We start from the raw sequence: 15,903 nt of genomic DNA, 5'->3' as shown, positions 1-15,903 counted from the left end.
AATGTAGGGCAGAGTATAAATCAGGAAATTAGAGGCACATGTAACAAGGGTAATACAGTAATCATGGGGACTTTAATCTACACATAGACTGGGCAAACCAAATTTGCAGTAATAGTGTGGAGGACGAATTCATGGAATGTATGCAAGATAGTTTTCTAGATCAGTATGTTGAGGAACCAACTAGGGAACAGGTTATTTTAGACCTAGTATTGTACAGTGAGAAAGGGTTAAATAATAACCTTGTAGTTTAGGGAAGAGTGACCATATTATGATAGTGTGGCAAAGCCACCAAGAGACTCTTGCAGTAATGTATATAATTGCCTTTAATAGGGGCTTGTTACCTTTAAGTGTTTGCTCTGTATAAACAGCGCGGGTTCGGTAAAATGGCGAGCCAGCGCGATGACATCATCACGCAGGTCACGTGACGTTCCCAACGGCGGGAAACGTGATGACGTCAGAGGTGGGAGGCGTTTCCTTTCAGTCCTCATGGAACCTGTTGGTGTACAGACCTGTATAGAGTTTCTCCTGCGTTTTTGTTTGTAAGTTTTTCTAGTGCATTAAACCACGTTTGGTTAACTGTTAGTTTCAGTCTCAGTGCTTTCGTTAGGAGTTCAAGCACTCCTACAATAGAATTTTATATTGAGTTTGAAAGTGATTGATTTAGTTAAATCCAAAACTAGGATCTTAAATCTAAACAAAGCAAACTACGTAGGTATGAGGGGGCGAGTTGGCTAAGGTAGGTTGGGAAACTACATTAAAAAGTATGATGGTAGAGAAGCAATGGCTAGCATTTAAAGAATTACTACATAATTTACAACAAATATTAAGGCACAAAACCCCCACAGGAAAAGTGGTCCAACCGTGGCTAACAAGAGAAGTTAAAGATAGTATTAGATCAAAGGAAGAGGCTTATAATTTTGCCAAAAAGAGTAGTAAGCCTGAGGATTGGAAGGATTTTAGAATTCAGCAAAGGAGGACCAAGAAATTGATAAAGAAAGGGAAAATAGAATATGAGAGTAAACTAGCAAGAGACATAAAAACCGACTGTAAAAGCTTCTATAGGTATGTAAAAAGGAAAAGATTAGCGAAAGTAAATGTGGGTCCCTTACAGACTGAGAAAGGAAAGGAGAAATTATAATGGGGATAAGGAAATGGCAGAGAAATTAAACAAATACTTTGTGTCTGTCTTCACGGAAGAAGAGGCAAAAAACTTCCCGGACATAGTGGAGAAGCAAGGGTCTAGCGAGAATGAGGAACTGAAAGAAATTAGTATTAGTAAAAAAATAGTACTGGAGGAATTAATGGGACTGAAAGCCGATAAATCCCCTGGACCTGATGACCTAAATCATAGGATTTTGAAAGAGGAGGCTATTGAGATAGTGGATGCATTGGTTGTCATTTTCCAAAATTCCATAGATTCTAAAACGGTTCCTGTGGATTAGAAGGTAGCAAATGTAACCCCGCTATTTAAGAATGGAGGGAGAGAGAAAACAGTGAACGACAGACCAGTTTGCCTGACATCAGTAGTAGGGAAAATGCTAGAATCTATTATTAAGGACATGGTAACAGGGCACTTAGAAAATAATAATAGGATTGGGCAGAGTCAGCACGGATTTATGAAAGGGAAATCATGTTTGACAAATCTGGTAGAGTTTTTTGAGGTTGTAACTAACAGAATAGATCAGGGGGAACCAGTGGATGTGGTGTATTTGGAACACAAGAACATGGAGTAGGCCAATCAGCCCCTCGAGCCTGCTCCGCCATTAAATAAGATCATGGCTGATCCAATCTTGTCCTCAACACCACTTTCCCGCTCTCTCCCCACACCCCTCGACTCCCTGTAGTTCAAATGTCTGTCAATCTCGGCCTTGAATATATTCAGTGACTCCGCCTCCACAGCTCTGTGGGGAAGAGAATTCCAAAGATTCACGACCCTCTGAGAGAAGAAATTCCTCCTCATCTCCGTCTTAAATGGGCGACTCCTTATTCTGATTTTCAGAAGGAATTCGATAAGGTGGTACACATGAGGTTATTAAACAAAATTGGGGCTCATGAGATTGGGGGTAATATACTAGCATGGATTGAGGATTGGTTAACGGACAGAAAACAGAGAGTAGGAATAAATGGGTCATTTTCGGGTTGGCAGGCTGCAACTAGTGGGGTACCACAATGATCAGTGCTTGGGCCTCAGCTATTCACAATCTACATCACTGATTGAGGGGACCAAATGTAATATATCCAAGTTTGCTGCTGATACAAAGCTGGGTGGGAATGTAATTTGTGAGGAGGATGCAAGGAGGCTTCAAGGGGATATAGACAGGCTAAGTGAGTGGGCAGGAACATGGCAAATGGAATATAACGTGGACAAATGTGAAGTTATCCACTTTGGTAGGAAAATAGCAAAGCAGAGTATTTTTTAAATGTTGAGAGATTGGGAAATGTTGGTGTTCAGAGGGACCTGGGTGTCCTTGTACACAAATCACTGAAAGTTAACCTGCAGGTACAGCAAGCAATTAGGAAAGCAAATGGTATGTTGGTCTTTATTACAAGAGGATTTGAGTATAAGAGTAAAAACGTCTTACTGCAATTATCTAGGGCCCTGGTGTGACCACACCTGGAGTATTGTGAACAGTTTTGGTCTCCTTACCTAAGGAAGGATATACTTGCCATAGAGGGAGTGCAACGAAGGTTCACCAGACTGGTTCTGGGATGGGAGTTTGTCCTATGAGGAGAGATTGAGTAGACTAGGCCTATATTCTCTAAAGTTTAGAAGAATGAGAGGTGATCTGATTGAAAAATACAAAATTCTTACAGGGCTTGATAGGGTAGATGCAGAAAGGATGTTTCCCCTGGCTGGGGAGTCTAGACCAGGAGTCACAGTCACAGAATAAGGGGTCGACCATTTAGGACTGAGATGAGGAGTAATTTCTTCACTCAGAGGGTGGTGAATCTTTGGAATTCTCTACCCCAGAGGGCTGTGGAGGCTCAGTCGTTGAGTATATTCAAGGCAGAGATTGATAGATTTTTGAATATCAAGGGAATCAAGGGATATGGGGATAGGGCGGGAAAGTGGAGATGAGGTAGAAGATCAGCCATGATCTTATTGAATGGCGGAGCAGGCTCTAGGGGCTGTATGGCCGACTCCTGCTCCTATTTCTTATGTTCTTGTACCTGGGTCTCGACTCCCCGTGATCAATACTACAGGGGATCGGCGAGTTTATTAAAACAGTTCTTTAATGGAAGCTGGGAGACTTGATTCCTGGGTTGATCCAGTTTCCTATGAACCTGTGTTTTGTTACCTTGGGGAGTTCGGGGTCTGTGCTCTGCTCGAGAGAGAGAGTGTGTCAGAATGCCACACCCTAACACGTACACACGGATCATTTTGTCACTCTCTCGGTAAAACCTCTCTTGTTTTACACTCTTAAAGTAAATAATCTGATCACATTTGGTACTTGCTGCTCCCTCAAAGGCTCGCAGCACGAAATATTCCACTCTGGAAACGAGAAGGCCGAGAGGTGACCTGACTCAGGTCTTTAGGATTATGAAAGGGTTCGATCGGGTAGACGTAGAAAAGATGTTTCCACTTGTGGGCGAGACCAGAACTAGGGGCCATCAATATAAGACAGTCACTAATAAATCCAATAGGGAATTCAGGAGAAACTTCTCTACCCAGAGAGGGGTGAGAATGTGGAACTTGCTACCACATGGAGTGGTTTAGGCGAATAGTATAGATGCATTTAAGGGGAAGCTAGATAAGCACGAGGGAGAAAGGAATAGAGGGTTATGTCCTGATGAAAGGTCATCGACCTGAAACATTAACTCTGTTTCTCTCTGCACAGACGCTGCCTGACCTGCTGAGTATTTCCAGCATTTTCTGTTTTTATTATAGAAGGATATTTTGCTGGGGTGAGATGAAGAGGGGAGGGAGGAGGCTCGTGTGGAACATAAACACCGGCACGGACCAGTTGGGCCGAATGGCCTGTTTCTGGGCTGGAAATACTTTGTATTCAGGAAGACAAATCTGCCTTTGGTGGAATTGCGGCAGGGTCAAAGCAGATCAGGAGTTGGGTGTGTGGCCAGGCCAGGAGTGAAGTGAGACTCCGGAAAACAGGCAGACTCGGGCTTGGCAGGGAAAGCAGAGCCATCCTGTTCCGGCTCTTATGTGCTGCCCACCAGAGCTCACTAACCATCGCATCACATTTTAAAAACTGGCGGATTGTCGGAATCATGTAGTCCTTAAACAGGCCATTCGGCCCACCTGGTCCATGCTGGTGTTTATGCTCGACACGAGCCTCCTCCCACTTAATGACCTCTTCCCAGCTCTCCCCTTCACCCCCCCCCCGCCATATCCCTCTATTCCCTTCCCCTCATGTATGCATCAAGCCTCCCTTTCAATGCATCAATACCCTCTACTGCATACACTCCATGTGGCAGTGAGTTCAACATTCTCACCAACTCCGTGTAAAGAAATTCCTCTTAGTAACATAGAAGATAGGAGCAGGAGTAGGCCATTCGGCCCCTCGAGCCTGCTCCGCCATTCAATGAGATCATGGCTGATCATCGAAACTCAGCACCCTGTCCCTGCCTTCTCCCTGTATCCCATAGAAAATTCTTTATTTGAATTATTTGTGCCCCCTTGTTCTGGACTCTCCTGGGAACAGGAGGAGGCCATTCAGCCCCTCGAACCTGCTCCGCCATTCGGTGAGATCTTGGCTGATCTGTATCTTAACTCCATTTACCCACCTTAGCTCCATATCCCTTGATGCCCCTTGCCCAACAAAAATCTAGTGATCTCCAGCTCGCCCACACGTGGAAACATCTTCTCCACATCGACCCTATCGAACCCCTTCCTAATTTTAAAGACCTCTGTCAGGTCACCTCTTGGTCTTCTCTCCAGAGAAATGAGGCCCAACAATTTTGGGGGCATAGGTCACTGAACTTGGCATATGGGTTCTTGAGCTTCATAAATGGAGGTATTGAGTACAAAAGTAGAGAAGTTATGCTGAGCCTTTATAAAGCGCTGTTTAGGCCACAACTGGAGTATTGCGTCCAGTTCTGGTCACCACACTTTAGGAAGGATGTGAAGGCCCTTGAGAGGGTGCAGAGGAGATTTACCAGAATGGTTCCGGGGATGGGGGATCTTGGCTACAAGGACAGGTTGGAGAAGCTGGATTTGTTTTCATTGGAGCAAAGGAGGTTGAGGGGTGATTTGATAGAGGTGTACAAGATTATGACAGGTTTGGATAGGCTAGATGGGGAAAGGCTGTTCCCACTAGTTGATGGTACAAGGACTAGGGGACACAGGTTTAAGGTTTTGGGCAAGAGATACAGGGGGGATGTGAGGGAAAAACTCTTTTACACCGAGTGGCGAGGACCTGGAACTCGCTGCCGACGGAAGTGGTGGAAGCGGAGAGACTCAATGTTTTCAAGGGGAGACTGGATAGGCACTTGAGGGAAATAAACTTGCAGGGCTATGGGGATAGAGCGGGGGAATGGGACTGACTGGGTTGCTCCACAGAGAGAGCTGGCACGGACTTGATGGGCCGAATGGCCTCCTTCTGTGCCATTATGACCCTATGACTGGTCAGCAGACAATGTCATTACAAACACAATTTAAATGAGTTTCCCCTCTGTGTAATAATCCACTACAAAGTTCAACACATAGTACAGACTGTAGAAAACACCTTACCCCTCGTTAAGACTCCAATCTTTGACCGATCCTCCTCGTCAGATTGACGGAGACCTGATAATGTGACATGTCATTAGCCCCATCATCCCTCCTCACACCCCCCCGTCCCCCCTCCTCCTCCTCATCCCCACCCCCTTCATCATTCCCCCTCCTCGCCCCCCATTCCCCCTCCTCATTCCCCTTCCCCTCATCCAACACATCTCCTTGCCCCATCCCCTCTTCCCCCTCGCCCCCCCCATCCCCGCTTCCTCCTCGCACCCCCATCCCCCCCCTCCTCCTCCTCATCCCCACCCGCTTCATCATTCCCCCTCCTCGCCCCCCATTCCCCCTCCTCATTCCCCTCCCCCTCATCCAACACATCTCCTCCTCGCCCCCCCCCATCCCCTCTTCCTCCTCGCACCCCCCCCCCCCATCCCCTCTCCCTCCTCGCACCCCCCCCATCCCCTCTTCCTCCTCCTCCAACCCATCTCCCCCTTAGAGCTAAGGAGGTTGAGGGGTGATTTGATAGAGGTGGACAAGGTAATGACGGGTTTGCATAGGCTAGACGGGGAAAGGCTGTTGATGGTACAACGACTAGGGGACACAGATTTAAGGTTTTGGGCAAGAGATACAGGGGGGATGTGAAGAAAAACTTTTTTACGCAGCGAGTGGTGATGACCTGGAACTCGCTGCTGACGGAAGTGGTGGAAGCGGAGACACTCAATGTTTTCAAGGGGAGACTGGACAGGCACTTGAGGGAAATAAACTTGCAGGGCTATGGGGATAGAGCGGGGGAATGGGACTGACTGGATTGCTCCACAGAGAGCCGGCACGGACTTGATGGGCCGAATGGCCTCTTTCTGTGCCATTATGACTCTGACTCCTGATAGGAGGTACAGGAACAGTGTCCTTGGGAGTGAAAAAGGGATGCAACTGGGAAGAGTAGATTTCCCTAAATGTTTCTGCAATGGTTTAAAGTATGTCATTTATATTGTATAGTTAAACTTATCTGCGGGCCCACAGACTGCAAGCGTTCTAATCGAGATCGCCTCAGATTTACACTTAAAGGCCAAAACGTGTTCGGTATAAGCCCCAACGATTGGCAGGTGCATAAAGCTCTTCACTAACTGGCTGTCTTCTTCCTTTCTAGACAAGATTCGCCGTCTCTCAAAAAAAGGTAGGATACAGGATATTATTTATCCATTCACGGGATTTATTGCCCTTGAGAAGGTGGTGGTGCGGCGCCTTCTTGAACCGCTGCAGTCCGTGTGGTGAAGGTGCTCCCACAGTGCTGTTGGGTAGGGAGTTCCAGGATTTTGATCCAGCGACGATATATTTCCAAGTGGGGATGATGTGTGACTTAGGGAACTTGGAGGTGGTGATGTTCCTGTGTGCCTGCTGCCCTTGCCCTTCGAGGTTGTGGGCTTGGGGAGGTGCTGCCGAAGAAGATATTCGGGGGAAATCTACCCGCTGTGTTCAGTGTCGCTAATACACGCGGCCAGAATCTACAGCTGCTGATATTAGCGAGCGAACTCCCTCTTTCTCTGCCCCTCGATTTAACTGTTTTAGCACCTCTCCTTAAATAGAGGGCAGATCGATGTCACAGTATCTGTCCGTCTGTATCTTCAGGAATACGGTCTCTTTTAGACACTTTCTAATAACTGAATAAATGTATAATGAATCATCTATTAAAAACGAGTTAATCTTTCATTCTTCTTATCCTTTCAGCCATTCAGAGAATTACCAGTGTTGCGGGTAAGATTTGCTGCTTATCTGAGACTCCATATTGTGTGTGAGAGTATGTGTGTCAGTGTGAGTGTGTCTGTATGTGTGTGTGGGGGAGTGGGAATTTATCTCATTCTCTTCGCATCATACAACACAGGAGGCCATTCAGCCCATCGTGCCTGTGCCGGCTCTTTGAAAGAGTTATCCAATTAGTCCCACTCCCCGCACCCCCCCCCCCCCCCCCCCGCCACCTCGCTCTTTCCCCAGAGCCCTGCAAATTTTCCTGTTCAAGTATTTATCCAATTCTCTTTTTTGGAAGTTACTATTGAATCTGCTTCCACTATCGGGCAGTGCATTCCAGATCACAACAACTTGCTGCGTAACAAAAAAAAGGTCTTCTCCTCTCCCCCTCTGGTTCTTTTGCCAATTATCTTAAATCTGTGTCCTCTGGTTACCGACCATCCTGCCACTGGAAACGAATAAATAAGGAGAAACTATCAAAACCCGCTCTTAAATCTGCACCTAACCTTCTCTGCTCTAAGGATAACAAGCCCAGTTTCTCCAGTCTCTCCACATGAACTGAAGCCCCTCAGCCCAGGTTTGCACTATTCACCAGCCTGATCTACGTCCTCCCTCCACCACCCCCCCACCCCCCCAACACCAAGTGGTGTGCTCTGACTGAGAGACTGAGCAGGTAAGATGGTTCCACCTGTAAGGGAGGGGGGTTCCTGGTGAGGCCTCCCTTGCACGGTTTAATCCCTCCCTCCGTTCGAGTGTCTCCTGGCGGCAGTGTGGCCAAGATAGGGAACTCGCCAGGTGGGCAGCGGGATCCGCAACCCCCGCGCTCGCTGCCGCGCCTCCTCCCCTCTTCTGGCGACGTTAATCTCTTTATCGCTTGGTTAACCTAAAACGCTCGATAGAGACTCTGATTTGTACCGCAGGAAGTTGCTCTAATGGGCGGCTAGGTTCCTGGAAATCGGAGCCCCCCCCCCGCCTTCCTACCAAGGGGACACCGAGGGATCATCTTCCAGCATTCGATGGAATCTGGAACAGTACCCATGGATTGGAGGGTAGCTAATGTTACTCCACTATTCAAAAAAGGTGGTAGAGAGAAAATGGGGAATTACAGACCGGTAAGCCTGACATCGGTAGTGGGGAAAATGCTAGAGTCCATTATAAAAGATGTAATAGCAGAGCACTTGGAAAACAGTGACAGGATCGGACAAAGTCAACATGGATTTACAAAAGGTAAATCGTGCTTGACTACTGGAATTTTTTGAGGATGTAACTGGTAAAATAGAAAAGGGAGAACCAGTGGATGTGGTGTATTTGGACTTTCAGAAGGCTTTCGATAAGGTCCCGCATAAGAGATTCGCGTGTAAAAGTTAAGGCACATGGGATTGGGGTAAGGTATTGACTTGGATAGAGAACTGGTTGCAGACAGAAGGCAAAGAGTTGGAATAAACGGGTCTTTTTCCGAGTGGCAGGCAGTGACTAGTGGGGTATCGCAGGGGTCGGTCCTTGGACCCCAGCTTCACAATATATATTAATGATCTAGACAAGGGAACTAGATGTAATATCTCCAAATTTGCAGACGACACAAAGCTTGGTGGGCGTGTGTGCTGTGAGGAGGATGCCGAGAAACTCCAGGATGATTTGGACAGGTTGGGTGATTGGGCAAAAGCATGGCAGATGCAATATAACGTGGATAAATGTGAGGTTATCCACTTTAGTGGCAAAAACAGGAAGGCAGATTATTATCTGAATGGCAATAGATTGGGAGAAGGGGAAGTGCAACGAGACCTGGGTGTCCTTGTGCACCAGTCGCTGAAGGTAAGCATGCAGGTGCAGCAGGCGGTTAAGAAGGCAAATGGTATGTTGGCCTTCATAGTGAGAGGGTTTGAGTACAGGAACAAGGATGTCTTGCTGCAGTTGTACAGGGCCTTGGTGAGACCACATCTTGAGTATTGTGTGCAGTTTTGGTCGCCTTATCTGAGGAAGGATGTTCTTGCCATGGAAGGAGTTCAGCAAAGATTCACCAGGCTGATACCTGGGATGGCAGGAATGACGTATGAGGAGAGATTGGGTCGATTGGGCTTGTACTCGCTGGAGTTTAGAAGAATGAGAGGGGATCTCATTGAAACTTATAAAATTCTGACAGGACTGGACAGACTAGATGCAGGAAGGATGTTCCTGATGGCCGGGGAGTCCAGAACCAGGGGTCACAGTTTAAGGATAAGGGGTAGGCCATTTAGGACAGAAATGAGGAGGAATTCCTTCACCCAGAGAGTGGTGAACCTGTGGAATTCTCTACCACAGAAGGCAGTAGAGGCCGATACATTAAATTTATTCAAGAAGGAGTTGGATATATTTCTTAAGGCTAAAGGGCTCAAGGGATATGGGGAGAAAGCAGGGACCGGGTACTGAATTTGGATGATCAGCCATGATCGCATTGAATGGCGGAGCAGGCTCGAGGGGCCGAATGGCCTACTCCTGCTCCTATCTTCTATGTTTCAACCCAGCGTATCCACTTCATACACACTCCACAATGGCTGTGCAGAGTTTCCCTTTAAAGCGAGTTAATGGAACTAGCGAGGGCCGAACTGGCAGTGATGGTACCGACCAATGGTGTTACCCTCCCCTTTAAAGTACTTGGCCGCAGAATTACCCTCCCCTTTAATTTCTTATTATTTAGCCATAGCTACCCTCCTCATTAAGTACCTGTGTTGGTAATTACCTGCAATGTCACCTTTGCAAGTGTCCATCTTTACGTAGAATTTTACAGAACAGAAACAGGCCATTTCATAGAATCATAGAACTTTATGGCACAGGAGGCCATTCGGCCCATTATGTCTGCTGACCGACAAAGATCAATCCAACCTAATCCCACTTTCCAGCACTTGGTCCGTAGCCCTGTAGGTTACGGCACTTCAGGTGCATATCAAAGCACTTTTAAAATGCATTGATTGTTTCTGCCTCTACCACCCTTTGAGGCAGTGAGTTCCAAACCCCCACCACCCTGTGGGTGAAACAAGTTCTCCTCAACTCCTCTCGAATCCTTCTCCCAATTACTTTACATCAAGGCCCCCTGGTTCTTGACCTCTCTGCTGAGGGAACAATGTCCTTCCTGTCCACTCTATCTCGGCCCCTCCATAATTTTATACACCTCGCTTAAATCTCCCTGTGGTAAACCACTTTTATCGTTACACTATAGTTATCACTGTTGTATTGTTATCACCGTTATCACTGTTGTATCACGATACGAGGTCGCCTCTTGTCGCGCTGTTATACCTGGGCTGACCACCTCCGACTCCGCCCATGGCTCCACCTACCTGCCCAGGTATAAAGGTAGTCGACTGGCTGGTATTCCTCCTTGTTGGACCCGATCACCCACGAGGGTGGGCTCTGTTATTTTGTCAATAAAATTGATATACCTATCAATTCGTCCAATAAAAAGCGACGAGTTAGGAACGTAACTAAAGGTTGATAGCGGCCTCGTATGTAGTCGTATCCTGGATGACTTCTGAACGCCCAAGCGAGCCCGAGAGTATACGCACTCATCCAGGATACGACTACATACGAGGCCGCTATCAACCTTTAGTTACGTTCCTAACTCGTCGCTTTTTATTGGACGAATTGATTGGAACAGAAGGTGCTGAGGGGAGTGATATACCTATCAATTCGTCCAATAAAAAGCGACGAGTTAGGAACGTAACTAAAGGTTGATAGCGGCCTCGTATGTAGTCGTATCCTGGATGAGTGCGTATACTCTCGGGCTCGCTTGGGCGTTCAGAAGTCATCCAGGATACGACTACATACGAGGCCGCTATCAACCTTTAGTTACGTTCCTAACTCGTCGCTTTTTATTGGACGAATTGATAGGTATATCACTCCCCTCAGCACCTTCTGTTCCAAAGAAAACAACCCCGGCCTATCCAATCATTCCTCATAGCTCAAATTCACCAGCCCAGGCAACATCCTCGTAAATCTCCTCTGTACCCTCTCTAGTGCAATGACCTCTTTCCTGTAATGTGGTGACCAGAACTGTATGTTGGGCCCAACAGGTCCATGCCGGTGTTTATGTTCCACACGAGCCTCCTCCCACCTTACTTTATCGCCCCCTATCAACATACCCTTCTAATCCTTTCTCCCTCATGTGTTTATCCAGCTTCCCCTTAAATGCATCTGTGCTATTCACCTCAACCACTCCCTGTGGTGGCGAGTTCCACATTCTCACCACTCTCTCTGGGTAAAGAAGTTTCTCCTGAATTCCCTAGTGGATTTATTAGTGACTATCTTGCATGTCTGGTTCTGGTCTCGCCCACAAGTGGAAACATCTTCTCTACGTCTACCCTATCGAACCCTTTCATAATTTTCAAGACCTCGATCAGGTCACCCCTCGGCCTTCTCTGAGAGAAAAGAGCCTCAGCCTGTTCAGTCTTTCCTGATAGTTGTAACCTCTCAGTTCTGGTATCAACCTTGTAAATCTTTTTTGCATTTTTCCCCAGTGCCCCTATATCCTTTCTTTAATATGGAGAATAGAAATGTGCTCCGTGCTCCAAGTGTATGATTGCCCCTCCTTTTAATATCCTGTCTTGCGTTGTTACTCCGAGTTAACCTCCACTTTAGGTTTGTCAAACAGCACTGAACCCTACCCAGTGCAGGGATTAAATCTGCTCCTTTTTTCTTTCTCGCCCCTTAGTTCCCGTGACCCTGGACTGTGAGACCGCAAACCCAAACCTCAAGGTCTCCTCCAACCTGACCAGCGTGAGCTACACTGCAGAAGCCAAGATTCCCTCCGACATTGGCAAGAGGTTTGAGTCCAGGTTATCCGTGCTGGGAAAGGACGGCTTCGCCACCGGGAGACACTACTGGGAGGTGGCAGTGGGGAGCACGTCCGACTGGGACCTGGGAGTGGCCAGGGAATCGGTGGCCAGGGAGGGCAGGTCACCTCTGAACCCTGGAAACGGATACTGGACCATTGGGCGGGATCGGAAGGGCTACCGGGCCAACGACGACACCCCTTTGCGAATCTCAATCCGGGGCAGGTTCCTGAAGATCGGAATATACGTCAACTACGAGGCGGGAAAGGTCGTATTCTGCGACGCTGCCACCCACTCCCACCTCCACACTTTCACCAGTGGTTTCGAGGAGAAGATCTACCCATTCTTCAATCTCGCCAAGTCTGGTGAAGCATTGACGATTTGTGCGGCTCCCCCGCCCTCCTCATAGAACCTGGGTCGCCCAGGGACCGATCGTTTGGAATGGCACGGGTCTCTTAAACCAGGTTGTGAAAAATCAGAACCTCGGCCCCTATCACATATTTTCTTTTTTTATCCACACTTTTTGTTTTTTCTTCCCTCCCTTCAGCTGTCCTTCATTCTGTCAGCGCAATTCACACCCCATCTAGAACCATCCTTTATAACAACAGAAAATGCTGGAAAAACTCAGCAGGCCAGGCAGCATCCGTGGAGAGAGAAAGAGTCAACGTTTCAGGTCGAAACCCTTCGTCAGGACTGAGGGAAAACACAGGAATTTGTGATTTCGGATTTCCAGCATCCGCAGTATTTTGCTGTCGTACTAGAGCCATCCTTTATTCCTTAACCTGTCCCATTCCCATTTCAACCTGTCTCATTTCCTGCTTTTTTTCAGTTCTGACGAAGGGTTTCGACCTGAAACGTTGACTCTATTTCTCTCTCCACCGATGTTGCCTGGCCTGCTGAGTTTTTCCAGTGTTTTCTGTTGTTATTCCACCTCCCCTTGACTTAAATACCTCTCAATGTCTCTTAATCTCTCCTGCTTTCTATCCTATCACTGACCTTCCCTTTTGTTCTTTCATCCCCTTTTCCCAGCCCCCAATCTTTCTTTCCATTTCCTGCTTTTTTTCCCAGTTCTGACGAAAGGTCATCGACCTGAAACGTTAACTCTGTTTCTCTCTCCACCGATGCTGCCTGGCCGCCTGAGTTTTTCCAGTGTTTCCTGTTGTTATGGTGAAAAGGGCAATCGGGGATGGGCAATAAATGCTGGCCTTGCAGCGACGCCCACATCCCACAAATCAATTTTAATAAAAGTCACTCTGCATCTCGGGAAGTTGCCGTCAGTCCCTCGAAGTCACGTGACTCCAATGGACATCGTTTTGCTAAGTGCGTTACTCCCAAGAATTGGGAGCAACATTTTCTCTTATGTGCTTGGTGTTATTAATCTCCGGGGGGGGGGGGGGCGCCCAGAGTGTGTCGGGAGAAATCAAGGCGCGGAGGATTGCTCGACCCGTTCTGGGGTTACGATCCCCTCCCTGATTATTCTACCCATTCTTGGAGCCCCGGCAGATTTGGAGCAACTCTGCTCTCCCAGGCCTGGCCACTTTTTAAACAAAAAAAGTTTTGTGTGTCACAGGGCAGATTCTTTGTTGTCCTGTTCACCTGCACAGTGCCAATTGCTTCCTTTCCTTCCAACGCCTCTCAAACTCTCCAAGCCCAAGTAAGTCGAAGGACCAGAGTTTTGCTGATGTTATCGGGGGGCGAGGCCTTATCCCCTGTCTGCGCTCAGACCCCAGGGTAGGGGACCGAAAAGGGTGATTTTACGCTCGCCTTCAATCCTAGCCGTGGCGCTCTCTGTCACTCTGTTTTGATCACAGCGTGCTCGCTGTCCCTCCCACCGTCCCACACCATCCTCCCCCTCGCTCCCTCCTTTTTCTGTGGCACTGCTCGTGGGCGGTCAAGTGATCAACTCCGTATCCGCACCGGTGTGCAAATTGAGACTTCTTGCATTGTCTCTTCCTCTAACTCTCGGGTCAGAAAGTCGTGGGTTCGCGACCCACTCCAGGGACCTGGGTGCATAATCCAAGCCGACACTCCCAGTGCAGTACTGAGGGAGTGCTGCCCTGTCGGAGGTGCCGTCTTTCGGATGAGACATTAAGCCGAGGCTCTGCCGGGTCCTATGACACTGCCTGCCTACACGCCCGCCCTATCTAGTCTTGCCCCTGTCCTTGTCCTGTCTGTAAGATCTCGCATTCGTCTTCCCTGCCTGCCTACATGCTTGTCCTGTCTGTAAGATCTCGCGTCAGTTAACCTTACCTAAAGGAATAATATGTGTAAGTGATGATCACATGTCCTGCTATAAATCGGACTCTCATGTGGACACGCTGGAATCTGAATCCACCCAGCTTGTGGAGAACTTGACACACCCGCTCCCCATTGATCCGCCGCGGTACCAGAAACGTGATCGGAATTGATACGACTTGCTGTATACGTGTGAATTGGCACAAACTCTGGGCGGTAGACCGCAGACCCTGGGCGGTCGATCACTCACCATGGTCTATTCCTGGAGACCCCAGATTTTGTAATGAGACTGATGTTTCTCCTCCTCCTGGAGCTCCGCTTTTAATACAATGGCTGTGATTCCATATTTTATAACTTTTTGAATCAATGTTGATGATGTTTGGTTGGATGAGAAATGACCACTCGAGGTTTGGAGTTGTGGTATCCACATCTCAAAATGCTTCTTGTACTAATGATGTAAAGTATTGATTATTAAAAATGTTAATTAGCAAACATAAACACAGGGTTCCTTTATTCCATACTTGGGATGTGGGCGTCGCTGGCAAGGCCAGCATTTATTGCCCATCCCTAATTGCCCTTGAGAAGGTGGTGGTGAGCCGCCTTCTTGAACCGCTGCAGTCCGTGTGGTGATGGTACTCCCACAGTGCTGTCAGGTAGGGAGTTCCAGGATTTTGACCCAGCGACGATGAAGGATCAGCGATATACTTTCAAGTCAGGATGGTGTGTGACTTGGAGGGGAACTTGGAGGTGGTGGTGTTCCCGTGTGTAATGTCCGAGGATCAATAATACTCAGACTGCAGGAGAACAATAAAACAGGTATTTACTGAACAGGGAGTAATTCAAGACTGAAATACAGAAGCTTGCTATGGCTTCATATACAGGGGTGGTCACTGCCGGTACTGCAGTATAGAATCAGTTCTTCTCTTAAAGGCACATACACAACAATTCCTCCCCTTTTAGATAAACAGTACATAACATTCATTTAACAACTAATTACAATTACAATTTTCTCTGTACTATATACATCAACTGAAATAATCATTTATAAGTTCAGTCTTTGAGGAGGCTTCCTGATCCTGACTGGATAGCGTCTTTCTCGAGTATCCTGTTCTTGCGGCGGAGTTGATTCCGGCTCATTGTCATTGGTTCGTCAGCTTCCAATACCACTGCTTCTGAGGTAGACGCAATCTGTACTTCGGGTTGATTACCAGGTGCACCTGCTCGTGGTATGGGTTTGGCTTGTTCCTGTGACTCTAGAATCTGGTCAGCATGGCATCTCACGATGCTCTCTCCAACGTCCACTGTGTACATTAGTGGTCCCTGCTGTGTGCATATCGTTCCTGGCTGCCATTTTTCTGTTCGGTAGTCGCGGGCCAAGACTGGTTGCCCCATCTTGAAGCTCCTGGTTGGCTTACCATTTATGTGCTGGAATTGCTTATCCTCAACATCTCG

General features: G+C 47.6%; 1 protein-coding gene across 1 annotated transcript in view; it reads left to right on the top strand.

Moving 5' to 3' along the window:
• Positions 1–14,949, top strand: part of LOC147096274 (butyrophilin subfamily 1 member A1-like) — a 48,059-nt gene extending 33,110 nt beyond the window's left edge. The window contains exons 10-12 of the mRNA XM_085973861.1: positions 6,819–6,845; positions 7,397–7,423; positions 12,096–14,949. Coding sequence (XP_085829987.1) covers positions 6,819–6,845; positions 7,397–7,423; positions 12,096–12,625 — 584 coding nt within the window. The 3' untranslated portion in view covers positions 12,626–14,949. The remainder of the gene's footprint in view (positions 1–6,818; positions 6,846–7,396; positions 7,424–12,095) is intronic.
• Positions 14,950–15,903: the final 954 nt, after the last annotated feature.

Source organism: Somniosus microcephalus, unplaced genomic scaffold (assembly GCF_052327205.1).
Source record: "Somniosus microcephalus isolate GS21.2 unplaced genomic scaffold, FLI_Smic_1.0 unresolved_chr1, whole genome shotgun sequence".
In the NCBI taxonomy this organism is placed as follows: Eukaryota; Metazoa; Chordata; class Chondrichthyes; order Squaliformes; family Somniosidae; genus Somniosus; species Somniosus microcephalus.
Note: the sequence above shows the minus strand (reverse complement) of the source record. Positions and strands in the feature narration are given on the sequence as shown.